The 15,991-nt window shown below is 46.3% G+C and overlaps 1 protein-coding gene across 1 annotated transcript; it reads right to left on the bottom strand.

The window, feature by feature from the left end:
* Positions 1-396: 396 nt before the first annotated feature.
* LOC130034700 (UL16-binding protein 3-like) lies at positions 397-7,104 on the bottom strand. Its single transcript, XM_056126324.1, has 3 exons — positions 6,990-7,104; positions 2,004-2,267; positions 397-695 (listed from the first exon to the last, which is right to left on the bottom strand). The coding sequence occupies exons 1-3, from the start codon at positions 7,102-7,104 to the stop codon at positions 397-399; spliced, it is 678 nt and encodes a 225-aa protein (XP_055982299.1).
* Between the last annotated feature and the right edge of the window lie 8,887 nt (positions 7,105-15,991).

The raw sequence follows: 15,991 nt of genomic DNA, 5'->3' as shown, positions 1-15,991 counted from the left end.
TCACGGGGCTATGTTCAGCTGTCACTCTGCATTGGACAGAAGAGGAGACGACACATGCCGGTGAGTAAAGAAGTTATCTCAGGATTTGACAGTTGAAGTGGAATCGAAAGATTCCCAGAAATAGACCAGGATAGACAAGAGTGTGACTAAGAAGTAGGAACAGTAAGGTGAAATGTCAGGAAATAGAACGAAACCCCAAGTTGTTTCAGAATAAACATCTATAGTGAGTGACAAAAATATGAGAGATGAGGAAGAGATGTTAGAATTTGGGAAAGGAATGTGGGAGACCAAAACTCTGGCCATAATTCTCTAAAACACACACACACACACACACACACACACACACACACACACACACACACCCTGAGGGCGAAGGTCAATTTCATCTCAAGAGAACTACTGCTTCCTTCTTCTCTCATAGTTACCGTTTCTGTCCTGGTGCTCCACAAACGCCTTGAGCCACCTCTTACAGTCTCCCATTGACATCTTCTTTAAGAACTTGATCAGATCACTATCTTTCTCCCACTTCTCTTTCAACGATTTGGCTCTGGAATGTTCCATTTCCCATTTTTCACTTTCTGGGCGGAAGGTGAGGAATATCTGTCCGTTACGGCCAAACTCCCAGAATCCATAGATGTTTCCACTGGATATTCTCTGACATGTCAACATTACCTGCAGGCAGACAGAACCTGCGCCTAAGGAGAAGACAGACACTGGTCATTACAAATGCTTTGGTTCAGTCATCTCCTTTGAGCTACCTTTTTTGAAATTTAAATGTATCACAAATTCTCATTGCTTGTCAACATTATGGAGTTCAGAGGTTTAATTTCTACCTCTATATGTAAATCTTTACCATTCCCACCACCAGTAATCCAATGTTATCCCACTGCCAAAAGGTGCTTATTCCCCAACCCCTCCTTCTTTATTCCTTGGGTAACCAAAATAGTTTTCACTCGAATACCTTTTCAGTCTTGCCAAAAAACAAAAAAGGCAGAAAAGACCTTCCTATATGAGGATAGATACCACACATATATATATTACATATATTTATATATTGGTTTGGGGGCCATACCAAACCAATGGTGGTGGTGTTTAGGGATTATTCCTGGCTCTGTGTTCAGGGATGAATCCTACTAGGCCCGAGGGAAATTACGGGGTGATAGGGATAGGGTTTGGGTTGGTCACATACAAGGCAAGTCTTACGGTCTGTGTTATCTCTCTGGCCTAACACATACCGTATTTTATTTATTTATTTTCAAAAATCTATTTATTTTATAAAGTTCTTTATGATATTTTGTTGCTTTCAATATTACAACACCATGGAATAATCCTCCTGGTACTTGGATCAGTGGTGATGGAGAATCTACACTGCTGGAAGGATGGGTATTGATCATTGTATACCTGAAACCCAAGCACAAAAATTTGTAAGTCTACAACTGTACCTCATGGTGTTTCACTAATAAAACTTAAAAAAAAAATTACAACACCAAATTCCACCACCATTTCACCTTCCTACCACTACTATTTCTAATTTTCCCAACTACCCCTAATGCCTGCCCTTACAGCAGGCCCTAAATAATTCATTTTATATTGCTTGTTATAAATAATATGCTAGAGGGGGGCAGGGAGAGATGTCTGATTCAGAAAAGTGGGGGATGGTTGTCCCTAAGGGGGAGGGGGGATGGGCAGACCCCGGGGCGGGGCGGGGGGGGGCAAGGGGGAACTGGCGACTCCTGGGCAAGGGCAGGCAGGACAAGCCGACCCAGGGGCGCGATAGGGGAACGAAGGCAGGGATGGAGGTATGGGCCGACCATGGGGCAGGGCTGGGAGGTGGGGGGACGGGAAAAAAAAATAATATGCTAGAAGTGATAAAAAAAAATTTCCTTAGAAGTAAATACCATATTCTAAACATGTATGTGTGTGTATGTGTGTACATGGTAATATTTATATAGCGTTTAACCTTAGAATCTGCTTTCCTCTGGACATGAATTTCTCCAACTTACCCCTGTCCGCCAAATTTTCCAGTTTTATGTCAGGACAGGATTGTCTGAACAAGTTCCCTGCTTCTTTCAACATTTCAATCTGGTCTTTCCAGGTCTCTGTGGCAGACAAAATCACCCCCAGGATACTCATATTCTTGACAGTGTCACTTCCAGAGTCGTAGGAAAGAAAATTATCTGCATCCAGCTGACCCTGAACATCACACCACGGTTGCCCAGAACTGGACTCAAGTGGTATTTTGTAGGTATAACAGAGAGAATGAATATCTGTGAAGGGAAAAACTCAGGTTAGCAAGGCAAGTGCTCAACTACTGAGACATATCCCTGGTCCTCATATTATGTATTATTGTTACTTCCTTTAGTTTTGGAGCATACCCGATGACTCTCAGGGGCTAATCCTGCCTCTCTATTCAGGGGTCACCCTCAGGGGTGCTCAGGGAACCAGAAAATACTGGGGACTGAGTACGGGTTGGCTGCTACAAGGTAACTACCTTAACCTCTTTCATTCCTCAGCACCGCCTCCCCCCAACAATTACATTTTTAAAAAGTGTTACTGCTTCCAAGTACAATTTTATTTCTTCTTGTAAATGTTCCTACAGGATTTCTTACAAGGCTGATTTAGTGATTATGCATTCCTTTAACTCTTGTTAGTCTGCAAAGCTCCTTATCACTCTTTCCAGTATGCATGATAATCTAGTTTAGTAGAGCTCTTGGTTCGAGGTCCTTTCCATTCAGCCCTTCACTATATCATGACAGTCACTCTCTGATCTACTGATCTCCTTTTTTTCCTTTGCTTTCAGGGTCACACCCAGCAATGCACAGGGGTTACTACTGGTTCATGTACTCAGGAATTACCCCTGGCGCTGCTCAGGGGACCATATGGGATGCTGGGAATCGAACCCAGGTTGGCCGTGTCCAAGGCAAACGCCCGATCTGCTGTCTATTGCTCCAGCCCCTCTACAGATCTCCTCTTAGGAAAACTTGTTGTAGTCTTATTTGTGTTCCTTTCAGAGGTGTACATTTTATCATTGATTTTAGCATTCTCTCTTATCTTTGATTTTACCAGTTTGATTATACTGTGTCATGGTATGCTCATGTGGGATATGGATCTGTGCCAAATGCCATTGACATTAATAGGTCCTAAGTTTTTGGTGTTGCCTCTGCCCAGGTCCACTGGATTGCCCGGAAGAGATTATCAGGTCAGTGTTGATCCTCTGGAACTCAGTATGGACATTTCTCACAACGACGAAAGTAGATGTACCATGTAATTCAGCAATTCTAGGCTTCTATATCGATGCAAAGAGTATGGAAACACTAACAGAAGGAACACATACATGCTTGTATTCATATAGTAGCATTCACAAGGGAATATGGAATAACCCAAGTGCCAATGAAAGGTGGTTGGATAAAGAAGATGTGCTATGTACTGGAAGTGGGGTTGGAGAGATAATGACTGGACTAGAATTGACACAGGGACACGCAGGGAGGAGTGTGTACACTTTGATCTTGACAGGCTGTAGTAATTTTGTACATCAATACCATATTTTGGGCACTAATTAACTAATAAAAACAATAATAAAAATTTTAGACGTTGAAAAAGAAGATGTGGTATATATATTTATATACATGTAATGAAAACTTATTGAGCTAATGAAAAATGAAGTATGGTATTTTCTACTCCAAGATTAGACTTGGAGAGTATCAAGAAATTTAGAATGAGAAAGGCAAGTTCTGGAAGATGCAACTCATATATGTGCTTAAAGAAACAGAGCAAGGAAAAAGACAAAACCAACCCCAAACCAATCCCTCTCCAAGAACCTGGAAACTACCGAGAGTATTCTGCCTCCATGGCAGAGCCTGGAAAGCTCCCTGTGGCATATTCGATATGCCAAAAACAGCAACAATGATGGGTCTCACTCCCCTCACCTTGACAGAGCCTCCAATGAAGCACTGTTGGAAAGGATGAGTAAGGAGAGTCTTCTAAACCTCAGGACAAATGGAAACATTACTGGTGCCCACTAGAGCAAATCAATGAACAACAGGATTGACAGCGATACAGTGATACAGTGAATAAAATAGGTTGCCTGATGTCTCCCAGACCCCTTCTCTAGTTTCCAGAACTGACCCACTTCTCAGGTCTGGAACTCTGCACTGCCAGGAGAGGCCAGGTTCAAGTCAGGAGGGAACCTTTGCATTGACAAGTTCAGTGATTCCTCGGCCTCCCCAGGAGTCAGATGACCTTTCACTTGGCTACAGCAGGCAGTAGAAAGTGCCCAGATTTCTATGATCCAGAGACACACAAAAGAATCTCCGAACTGAGTAGGTCCCTGCAGAGATGCCTCTGGACTTTATTTCTCTTATTATTAAAAAAAATTTTAATAGTGAGACATCATGAGGTACAGTTGCAGACTTGCACATTTTTGTGCTTGGGTTTCAATTATACAATGATCAAATACCCATCCCTCCACCAGTGCCCATTTCCCACCACCATGAATCCCAGTATCCCTCCCACCTCCCATCCCACCATCCCACCCTGCCTCTGTGGCAGGGCATTCCCCTCTGTTCTCTCTCTCCTTTTGGGTGTTGTGGTTTGCAAAAGAAACATTGAGTGTCAATCATGTTTGGTCTATAGTCTACTTTCAAGCCTCCGGACTTTAAAGCCAGGTCGACTTCACTGGGGTGCCTCAGACAGAGAGGGGTGTCGTCCCTCCACCTACCCCCCTAAGAACCCTGGCACTGCCAACCTCCAGAACCCAATGAAAAGTGCAAGTTTGTGGGTTCAGTGATGGCAAACTCGAGGCCTCAAGGAATAGGGCATGGGCTGGTCCTTCACATGTCCCCATCTCCGTGGGACCAGGGAAGTCATGCTCACAAATTGCCTCCAGCTACTACTTAAGCTCCTGAATGACCCTGATCCAGAGACACACAAAAGAATTTTCAACTGAGCAGCTCACTCCTCTCTAAAATTCTAAAATTTTAGAATTCCAGGAGAGTGAGGCTGCAACATCTTCTGCTATTTATAACAAGCAATACAAAAGAGAGTCTGGGGGAGATTGTCTGCCATAGAGGCTAGGGGAGGGGTGGGATCGGGGGAGACTGGGGACCTTGGTGATGGGAGATGGGCATTGGTGGAGGTTTGGGTGATCGACTGTTGTATGACTGAAACTCAAACAGGAAAGCTTTATAACTCATGGGGGAAAATAATAATAATAAAAACAGTAATAAAATAAAATTAACATTCTGAATTAAAAAAAAGTAATGTGGAGTTCATGCCCAATGCAATCAGCTTAATCAATGGCTGAATAAATAGCAGTAATCCTACATTATAAAAAAAAGTAAAAACAAAAAAAACAAAAAAAGAAAATTTTAGGCTGTTTTCTTTGTCAAAAAAATAAAAGAAAAAAGAAAAAAGAAAAAAAAGGAAAATCAAAACAAACAAACAAAAAGGTCACAGGCAGAAGTGCCCCTTTGGCATGGCCTGAGCAGGCCCAGAGAACAAAGAAGCTGCACAGAGGGTGACAGGCCAACCGCAGGGATGCATGAACCCCATCCTCAGGGGCAGATATGGCTTCAAGGGGTGCCCTCAGGAACTCCTAAAAGGTGGAAACTCACTCTGTGGTAAGCAGGGGACATTTGCTCCACCCTGAAGCCACTGGCAAAACAGGATGTATTAGAGAACTTCTACTCAGGAAGACTTTTGTGGTTTCTGGTAAAAAAAAACCTTCTCACTTTCTGCCTCCCTAGGGAAGATTATCTCTTGGCTCCTCCTGGATACCTGGTGTTTGTGTTTGGGTCCAAGGGGGAGAAGTGGGGTTCCCTGTATGGTGGCAAGTGAGAAGCATGGGCAGATGCCCTGGCAGCGGAGAGTGAGGAAGGGTGGAAGATCCCTTCTGGGAGAAAGAAAGGGAGAGGGCTTGGGAGAGGAATCACAAATCACAAATCATCCTGTTATTCGTCGATTGCCTCGAGCAGGCCCCAGTAACGTCTCCTTCATCCTAGCCCTGAGATTGTAGTCAAGGCTCTTTAGGAGAATGAGACCCATCATTGTTACTGGTATTTGGCATATTTGGTACGCCACGGGGAGTTTTCCAGACTCTGCCTTGTGGGCAGGTTACATTCCATAGCCTGCAAGTTTGTCCAACGTAGGAATGAGATAATAAGATGTCATAATAAGATGTCGTGGCCTCGGGGTTCCGGGAGCTGGTTTTTATAGTCTCTGAGTCTTGGCCGCTGATGGGATTGCACTGCGCCAGGGGGCCAGTTGGTGGGTGTGACCCCCGCCTACTGGAATTTGGAGGATCAGGGTGGAGGATGCTCAGCCCAAATTCGAGTAGGCTTGGAGATCTCGGCCCACCACCATGCTGAGACCGCTCTCTGCACACATGAAGGTACTGGCAGAGGGACAAAGTCACGCGGGAGAGGAAAGAGGGAGGAAAATGGAGAGTGAGAGGGACAGGGAGGAAGAAGGGGAGAGGGAGAGGGTGAGGGAAAGGGAGGAGAGGCACACAGGGACTCTGAGAAGGAAGTAATGAAATGAAGCAGGGCCAGAGGCAGAGGCTGGAATGCCCCCAGCGAAACGAGCTTTGAGGGGAGCACGCCCCCGGTACAAGACCCTGGGGAGCCGAGCAGAAGGTGGGGCTGGCGGAGGGGAGCGTGGAAAGGACCCTCTGGACAGAACTGGGCAGAAGTTGTTCTGGGGGTGGGGGGAGACCTCCCCTCCCCCATCCCCACCGCCCACCGCGTCCCGCACTTTCCCCAGGCTTGGGCTCGGAGCTCCAACTTCCCTGAACGCGCGGGGTTGGGGGCGCTCAGTGCGCCCCTTCTCCCCTTCCCTTCTGCGATTCTTTCTCTAGCTTCATTGCAGCCCGGGTGTGGCAGGACCTGCACCCCTCCTCCGCACCCCCAACACCACCCTCCCCCCACTTCCTCTCCGCCAGTCGGGAACTGCGCCCTCCCGGGGTTCCGCGGCCCGCACTGGCCCCCACTCACCGATATCGGCCGGCGCTGCCCGCACGAGCAGAGAGACGAGGAGGAGCGTGAGCGTGGGCCCGAGCCCAGCCATCAGCTTTGGTGGCGCGAGAGACGTTTTCGACCCGAAGGCCATGCTCCGGGGCGCATCCTGGGCGGTGCAGTAGCAGTGGGTAGGCGGGGCTCCAGCTGGCCAGGCGACACCACCACATGCCCAGCGACACCAAGATGCGGGCACCGCGAAACCCCGCCCGCGGCCAAGGGTAAGGAACTTGGGTTTTGGCTGGCACAGGCCGAGCGCTCGCTGCCCGGTGAAGCCGCGAATTCCCGACCCTGGGGCACCTGTCGGCCCCGCGCGCCGTCACGGAGGAGCCCGGCCCGTTCCCACTCGCACTCAGAACCCGACTCGGAACCCGGGGACGGGACCCTCGGGGCGCAGATGGGGCGCCCGGGAGCTCTCCCCATCCCGCAGCCCTGCAGAGCCGAGGGCGGCGCCCGCCCGTGAGGACAAGGCCCAACCTGGCAGAGCAGCGCCCAGGACGCTGTCTTGACCCAGCTAGGAGGGCACCATCTCGGCCCCGTCCCGCACTGGACCCAGCACCCGAATCGCAGAGAACGGGGAGGGTTGGCAAAGTCCGGGAAGCTTTCACATTGCATCTTTCTTTTCTACCAGATTACAACTCAATCCCACCCAAGTTTAAGGATCTGAAAATGATATTTGAACAGAGATAAACTGACAGAGCCTAATAAAACAAATAACAATTTTTAAAAAAACCACTCAAATAGAAGTAAAGGAGCTCACATAGCAAGTGTTGCTGTGTAGGCAGGCAAGCAGGCAGATAGGGAAGGCCCCTTCCCAAGGCAATGGCAGTAAGTTTCCTGGGAAGTAATAGCCCTGAAGTTGTGAAAGGCAACCTTGCAGAAGACAGGAACTAAAAGACCCAGAAAAACGTGCATATTGTTTTCAAAAGGGCTGAACCTGTGGGCGTTCCCACCAAAGTTAAGGAGGGTCCCTTTCTCCCCACATCCCTGCCAACAGGGGTGGCTTTTGTTCTTTTGGATGTGTGCCAGTCTCTGTGGTGTTAGAGGGTATCTCATTGTTGTTTTGATCTGCATCTCCCTGATGATTAGTGATGAGCATTTTTTCATGTGCCTTTTGGCCATTCAGATTTCTTCATTGAGAAAGTTTCTATTCATTTCATTGCCCCATTTTTCTGATGGGATTGGATGTTTTCTCCTTGTAGAGTTCAACTAGTGCCTTGTATATCCTTGATATCAACTCCATATTAGATGGGTATTGGGTGACTATCCTTTCCCATTCTGTAGATTTGTATTTTGGTCACTGTATCTTTTGAGGTGTGGACGCTTCTTAGTTTAAGATAGTCCCATTTGTTTACCTCTGTTTCCAGTTGGTTGGTCAGTGGAGTGTCGTCTTTGAAGATACCATTAGCTTCAATGTTTTGCCTACCTTTTCTTCAATGTACCTTATGGATTCTGGTCTGATGTTGAGGTCTTTAATTCATTTTGATCTACTTTTGTACATAGTGTTAGGTAGAGTTCTGAGTCCCCCCCTTTTTTTGCATGTAGCTGTCCAGTTTTGCCACACCGTTTATTAAAGAGGTTTTCCTTGCTCCACATCACATTTCTTGTTCCCTTCTCAAAGATTAGATGATCATATACTCAAGGGTGTGTGTAAGAATATTCATCCCTGTTCTGTTGCTCTTCGGCTCTGCTACTGTTCCAATATGATGCTGTTTTAATTATTACTGCTTTGTAGTAGAGTTTGAGGTTGGGGAAGCTGATGCCTCCCATTTTCTTTTTCCCAATAATTGCTCTAGCTATGCGTGGGGGCTAGTTGTTCCATATGAATTTCAGGAGTGTTTGATCGATTTATTTATAGAATTTCATGGGTATCTTATAGGGATCGTATAATGCTTTGGGGAGTATTGCCATTTTGACAATGTTAATTCTCCCATGAGCAGGGGATGTGTATCCATTCCTCCTGTCCTCTTTTATTTCTTAAAGTAGCATTTTATAGTTCTCTTTGTACAAGTCCTTTACCTCCTTAGTTTTCTAATTCCAAGGTACTTGATTTTCTGAGACATGATTGTGAATGGGATTGCTTTTTTCATCTCACTTTCTTCTCTCTCATTATTTACATATAGGAAAGGCATGGACTTTTGGGTATTGATTTTATAGCCTGTGACTTTACTGTAAAAGTCATTGTTGTATAGTAGAGCTTTTTGGCCTTTCTCAAAAAATTATAAATTTTTTATAATTTATAATTATAAATTCCCATTTGACCCAGCAATACCACTTCTGGAAATATATCCAGGAGATGCAAAAAAATACAATACAAATGACATCTGCAATTGTATGCTTATTGCAGCACTATTTACAATAGCCAAAATCTGGACAAAACCTGAGTGCCCAAGACCAGATGATGGGTAAAAAAAACTCTGTACATCTACACAATGGAACACTATGTGGCTGTTAGAAAACAAAGTCATGAAATTTGCACCTAAGTAGATTAGCATGGACAGTATCATGCTAAGTGAAATGAGCCAGAGAGAGAGGGACAGACATAGAATGACTGCACTTATTTGTGGAATATAAAGTAAAATAATGGGAGACTAACACCCAAGGTAGTAGAGATAAGGGCCAGGAGGATTGCTCCATGAGTTGGAAGACGGCCTCATATGCTGGGAGAAAAGGCAGCTGAGATAGAGAAGGGACCACCAAGTAAATGATGCTTGGAGGGCTCGCTCAGGATGGGAGATGTGTGCTAAAAGTAGACTATGGACTGAACAGGATGGGCACTTAGTACCAGTATTGTAAACCATAACACTGAAAAGGAGAGAGAGTAAAAGGGAATGTGCCTGCCAGGGGATGTTCGGGGCAGGGGTGAGGATGGGAGGAAAGGGTACTGGGAACATTGGTGGTGGAGAATGGGCACTGGTGGAGGGTTGAGTACTTGATCATTGTATGACTGAAACAAAATCACTAAAGTTTGTGATAATGAACGTTCCTCCCCCTATCTACAGACCTCGCTCCTCAGTTCCAGGAGGAACTGACAGCAGAATGCAGCCCTCCGAAGGGGGCCAGGAAGCCAAAAAGAACTTGGAGGGCATAATCCAAGCCCAAGTTACCTGGAGTCCAGAGCGCAATGGAAGAGCTATGCTGGTCCAGGTAGGGAATTGGTCTGATCCTGCCTTCTGATGGTCAAAAGATCGGTTTTGTTGTTGTTGTTGTTGTTGTCGTTGTTTGGTTTTGAGGGAGGTGTTTAGAGCTCTGAGGGTCTGGGCATCCAGGGGCCCTAGGCTGAGCATGACTGAAAGGGGTCAGAATTGGCTGCATGCTGGGGCAGCTCCTTGGGTTAACCCTGTAGGGTCTCTGACCTCTTAGGGTCACTGTCTTTCCTCCCCATGCGACCCCCATGCTGTGGTGCCTTCCCAAACCTGCTGCGCTCTCAAGCCCCTGGCTCTGGGTCCTGCTGGAGGGATCTCCCCCACCCACTTCTCCCCACTGCACCCCTCCAACTGCACCCCAACTCTCCAAGGCTCCCTCCAGCTTCCCACTCTCAGGTCACTGCCTTCCTGCTTAGCAGATGGGAGCAAGTAGTGGGAAAGCAAAGCAGGAAGCTTAGGAGTAGTGCTTCTCTGAAAAAGGTTCTAGGGGCTTGTAGTGGGGAGCCCCCAAGCAGGATTCCCCCCAAAACGGGAGGGACTGGGAAAAAGAGGAAGCGCCCCTACAGAGGACCTAAACAGAACCCAGCATTCCTACAACTACATTGCATAAGGATATTGGCTGTGATGGATTTCATTGCATTGGCTTTTTTTTTAAATTAATTTATTTATTTATTGAATCACCGTGGGAAAGGTTACAAAGCTTTCAGGTTTAGGTCTCAGTCATGCAAATATCAAACACATTCCCCTTTACCAATACTTATTTTTTACCATGAAGAACCCCAATAAAACCCCACCCCCACCCCTCCCAGTCCCTGTGGGGCAGATGAATTCTAGTTAACACTCTATCTGCTTTGATTAGATTCATTGTTTCAATAAAAGATTCACCACTATTATTTAGAGTTTATGCCACCCCCAAATCAGACATGCTGAAAAAGCATTGTGAAGTGATTTGCTTTCTACAGCTGTGTTCAAGAATTAAATGTTGGTTTTGGATTTCTGTTATTTTACGTATTGACCCTGGAAGTATTTCTACTGAAAGTCAGATAGTTAAGAAATTGGTTTCTGTGCTCTGGAGTCGTGGCCGTGCTGGAGAGCCGCTAGTTGGGGGCAACTGGTGGCCTCGGTAGGGCGTGAAGGGCGGACCGAAAGCCCCCCTTCCCATGAGGTTTTAGTCGCCCCCAGTCCCCCGGCTCATACCTGCTGTCCACAAGGCTCCCATGCGGCCGCCATCTTTCTTTCCAGAGAGGAGAAGGCGACTGGGGCAACACCCTTTCCCCTCCGGACAGACCTGATGGCCTGGATTAACACATAGTCCGTTCACTTTTCTGCTCCAAGCTGCCGGGTTCTGCATTAAGTCCTTGTGCTTCTGGGGCCGTGGCCGTGCTGGAGAGCCGCTCGCGGGGGGCAACTGGTGACCTCGGTAGGGCGTGAAGGACAGACCGGAACGCCCCCCTTCCCATGAGGTTTTAGTCGCCCCCACTCCCCCAGCTCATACCTGCTGTCCACAAGGCTCCCATGTGGCCGTCCTCCTTCTTTCCAGAGAAGAGAGGGCGAATGGGGCAACACCCTTTCCCCTCTGGCAGACTTGATGGCCTGGATTAACGCATAGTCCGTTCACTTTTCTGCTCCAAGCTGCCGGGTTCTGCATTAAGTCCTTGTGCTTCTGGGGCTGTGGCCGTGCTGGAGAGCCGCTCGTGGGGGGCAACTGGTGACCTCGGTAGGGCGTGAAGGACGGACCAGAACGCCCCCCTTCCCATGAGGTTTTAGTTGCCCCCACTCCCCCGGCTCATACCTACTGTCCACAAGGCTCCCATGTGGCCGCCATCTTTCTTTCCAGAGGGAGGAGGGTGGAAGGGACCAACACCCTTTCCCCTCCGGGCAGACATGATGGCCTGGATTAACGCATAGTCCGTTCACTTTTCTGCTCCAAGCTGCTGGGTTATGCATTAAGTCCTTGTGTTTCTGGGGCTGTGGCCGTGCTCCAAACTTAACTCTGATTTTCAGGGAGAAACGTTGGGTGGTTTACTTCCCATGGATCACTTTGTATATAGAGAGATGTCGTGCTGCCGCATAAGCGGCCGCGCGGTTTTGAGGCAAAGTCCTAGTTCCCGCATACTCGAGCTGTGCTTGTAGAGGCTTCTGGTCACCGGGGTTCCATCTGGGGGAGGCGGGATGCGGTACCTACCCCATCTGGGACTTCCCGATGATCTCGGCTCTTTTTGGAACCTGTTTTTTTTTTTCCTTCGGGATCTGTGGATCCCGCCCTCCATGTTGTCCTTCTCCTCGGCTGAATGCTGTAAATATGACACTGGGGGGCGGGCTGTGGGCGTGACTTCTGGAATCTGAGTTTACCTGGGAGTTGTAGTCCCTGCAGATTTGAGGCAAAGTCCTAGTTCCCACATACTCGAGCTGTGCTTGTAGAGGTTTCTGGTCACCGGGGTTCCATCTGGGGGAGGCATGCATTGGCTTTTAACTAATGAACTATGTTTAGTCCCTATCCCTTTCAACAAGCAACATTAGAAGAGCATTGTCCTTGGTGTTCATGGGTGTTCGTGATGTTCCATCTTTGTATTTGGCCTTTTGACTGCACTCTCAATACTAAATCAAATGTGTCTTGAAATAGTTTAGCTTTTGTTTTAAGTCCAAGGGACACTAGGATGATTCTGTTGCACTTTTAGCATTTTGGTTTGAGGGCTGTGGGAGTAGACCGATTCTGAAAATAATTGTTGCTGTGCTCATTAAGAGAAGGAAAAGGCTCCATATCTTGTTCTTTTCTTGATTGAGATTCTGTGGCTTACAATACTGCTAATGTACATCATTCTAAACCCACACCCAGAACCTAGGTACTCACCTACCTCCCTCAGGTCCCCAGGACACCTCCCTTTCAACCGTGTCGCGTTTTTCAAAAGACCTATTTTTTATTCAGTTGATATTATGAAACACTAGGGGACTTGATACTTTGGGGCACTTTTCTTCAGAATATTGTAGTAGAAATTGATGTGTACAGCTTCTGACAGGGCATAACCTCAGAAGTTTAGAGAAATTATGTATTAGAAGTATCGCCTGGATTAACTGATATGTTTAGTGAATGGAAAACAAAGCTAAAGTGATCATTTCTAGTGAGTTCATTTGATCATTTAGGTAATTGAGGCATTTGCTCCATACTTCCATCCTGTCCAGGAGGTAATTTTATTTTGTTAAATCATTCTATAAATCACTGTCACTGTCACTTTCCTCACATTGTTCATCGATTTTGCTGGAGCGGGCCCAGTAACGTCTCCATTGTGACAATTGTTACTGTGTTTGGCATATTGAATACATCACAGGTAACTTGCCAGGCTTTGCCATGCAGGCGAGATACTCCCCATAGCTTGCTGGGGTCTCCGAGAGGGGCAGGGGAATCAAACTCGGGTCGGCCATGTTGGCTGCTTGCAAGGCAAATGCCCTTCCTGCTTATCACCAACTGGAATTTTCACATGGTGGGAATGGGTCTAAGACAAGTGGAAGATAATATTCTAGATTGTCTCAGTATTCAAGTAGAGTTTTAATAAGGGGGACTTCAGTTCTTTTAATCATTTAGATTATTTTCAAATGGGACAAAAAACATCAATGGCAAAGTATCCAATGCTCATCCAGGATAATCAAGAATCTCGAAGGCAGAGGGATCTACCGGGACATGTTGCACAACTTGAAGTAGAGTTGGCTTCACAGGAGACATATAGTGATCAGCTTTTTCAATTCACTCAAGGTGAATGGAATGACTTCATCATCCAACTCAGAGGAGAACGTAGACAGAGCTTGGTTCTGGTTCTTTAGCAGTAACTGAAGGAGTTGCACCAGCAGTTGGTTCATGCCCCCAGCAGCTGTCTCAGATAGATCAGGCTCATTCAGGGTGGCACGGCCATAGATAACAGCCACAGTCTCAAGCCTCAGCCCCAAGGACCAACACAACTACAGCTCTGAGCCTGTAGGGCAGCAGAAGGCTCCGGTAAAGACTGCCAGAGTCTGCCCAATGAAAAAGGAAGGGCAGCTTTCCTGGCAGAGAACACCCGGATCTGGAGTCCACAGGAAGGAGGTCACAACCAAAGATGATTTTAAGGCTTCCAATAGCTCTGAGGAGAGAACTTGCTGCAGAGGCTAATAGTCATGTCAATCAACTCATTGTGAGACAGAAAAGGGAAAACTCCAACACTCAGATGACTCAGATGACTCAATTCAACCAAGACCCACAAGAGAAGAAATCAGTGAGTGTAAAATGTAAAGAAACTGCAGTTTCCCCTGCTAGGTTCATTGTGTCACCACAAAATAAATAAGTGAGAAGTGGTGCAGTGGTGGCAGTCTTCTGTCCACCACATGTCTTCTTTGGCCATGAGCCTTTTCCCCAAGCCCAGCCAGCAGTGGTCTCCAAACATGCAGGAAGAAGGAGACAGGGCTGCCAGGCTGGTTGGTGATCAGCTGCCATTTATTCCATTCTCCCCACGTGCCTGTTCCAGTCTCACTAAGCTCCCCATTCCCGTCTCACACTGCCCCTCCTTCCCATACAGTAAGAGATACGTTAAGCTTCGAGGGTGGCTCTGTTGGGGACGTCTCACTATAGATCCCAGACTGCAGTGCTCAGGCCAGATTAAAAGGTAAAGGCCCTCCCATTGATCGTCGATTTGCTCGAGCGGGCTCAGTAACGTCTCCATTGGAGACTTTGTTGTTACTGTGTCTGGCATATCGAATACTCTCGGTAGCTTGCCGGGCTCTCCGATCAGGCCAGATTAGTCTTTCCTATCCCTAGCAAGATCCTAATCCACTTTTACTCTTTGGATCATGATAGAATTTGTACAAGGCCGTGTTCTTAACTTATACTTAAGTAATATGGTACAGGGACTGACCAATTTTGATGCCAAGGGAGCTCACAGCTTGCCCTGGGTGCATCCAGTCCCTCATCAGGACCCTGCTTTTTGAATGCTAGGAACTAAGGGCAACTGAGCCATAAGTTGAGAAAACACATGCCCAGGAGTGAATATATTCAGAGTCAATTAACTCCCAAGTTACAAAAGCATAGCATGAACAGTCTTCCTGTGTCTATACAAAAAGGACAATCCTCGGAAGTACACTATGAAAGAGGAATAAGAGAAAGAGAAAAGTGATATTTCACTTACAAATACAAAATCAGAGATTTCTGAGGAATTTGACTTTACAAATCACAAGTACTGCTTAGGGGAAAATGGTGATTAACTGGTTGAGGAAGAGAGCACAGAGAAGAAGTTAAAGATAAACACAGAAAAATGGGAGTGCCTCAGGATACTGTTATGGGTGTAACCAATAAAATTAAGCTCCCTGAAGCCAGGAAAAAGACAAACCAGTGTTATCCTACAGTTCATAATGGGGACTCAGGTATAAATGTACAGAGTTCAGTTTTGTAATATTTTTCAACAAATTTTCATACAGTGCCATTTCATTTGTGAAAGGATACTATTCAGATATTTACTGCATACTTTTGTCACAATTTGTCTCTTTTCTGGATATTTTCTTTGTCTTCGTTTTTACTCTTATGCACTATGTTTGTGCCACTTCAGAAATTGCAACAATTAATTGTTTTGTTGCTTAAAAAACAATTTCTATTGGGTGAAGTTTTTTTAAATGTTTTTTAACCCACTGTTTTTTTAACCCAATGCTACCCATGCAAAACGATCTAGGATCTATAGTATATCAGGATATTCTTGCTTATTATTAGACTTCCCACAATTCAGGATTGTCGAGCAGATACGCATGTATGACTGCCAAGTTTGCCCAGTAGAGTAGATTTATCACTAACAGTTACATTTGTTGATTGGAATCTTATAA

The sequence above is a fragment of the Sorex fumeus genome, unplaced genomic scaffold, assembly GCF_029834395.1.
Source record: "Sorex fumeus unplaced genomic scaffold, SorFum_2.1 ptg000061l, whole genome shotgun sequence".
Classification (NCBI taxonomy): domain Eukaryota; kingdom Metazoa; phylum Chordata; class Mammalia; order Eulipotyphla; family Soricidae; genus Sorex; species Sorex fumeus.
The sequence above is the reverse complement of the archived record's forward strand: the minus strand, read 5'-3'. Positions and strand labels throughout refer to the sequence as shown.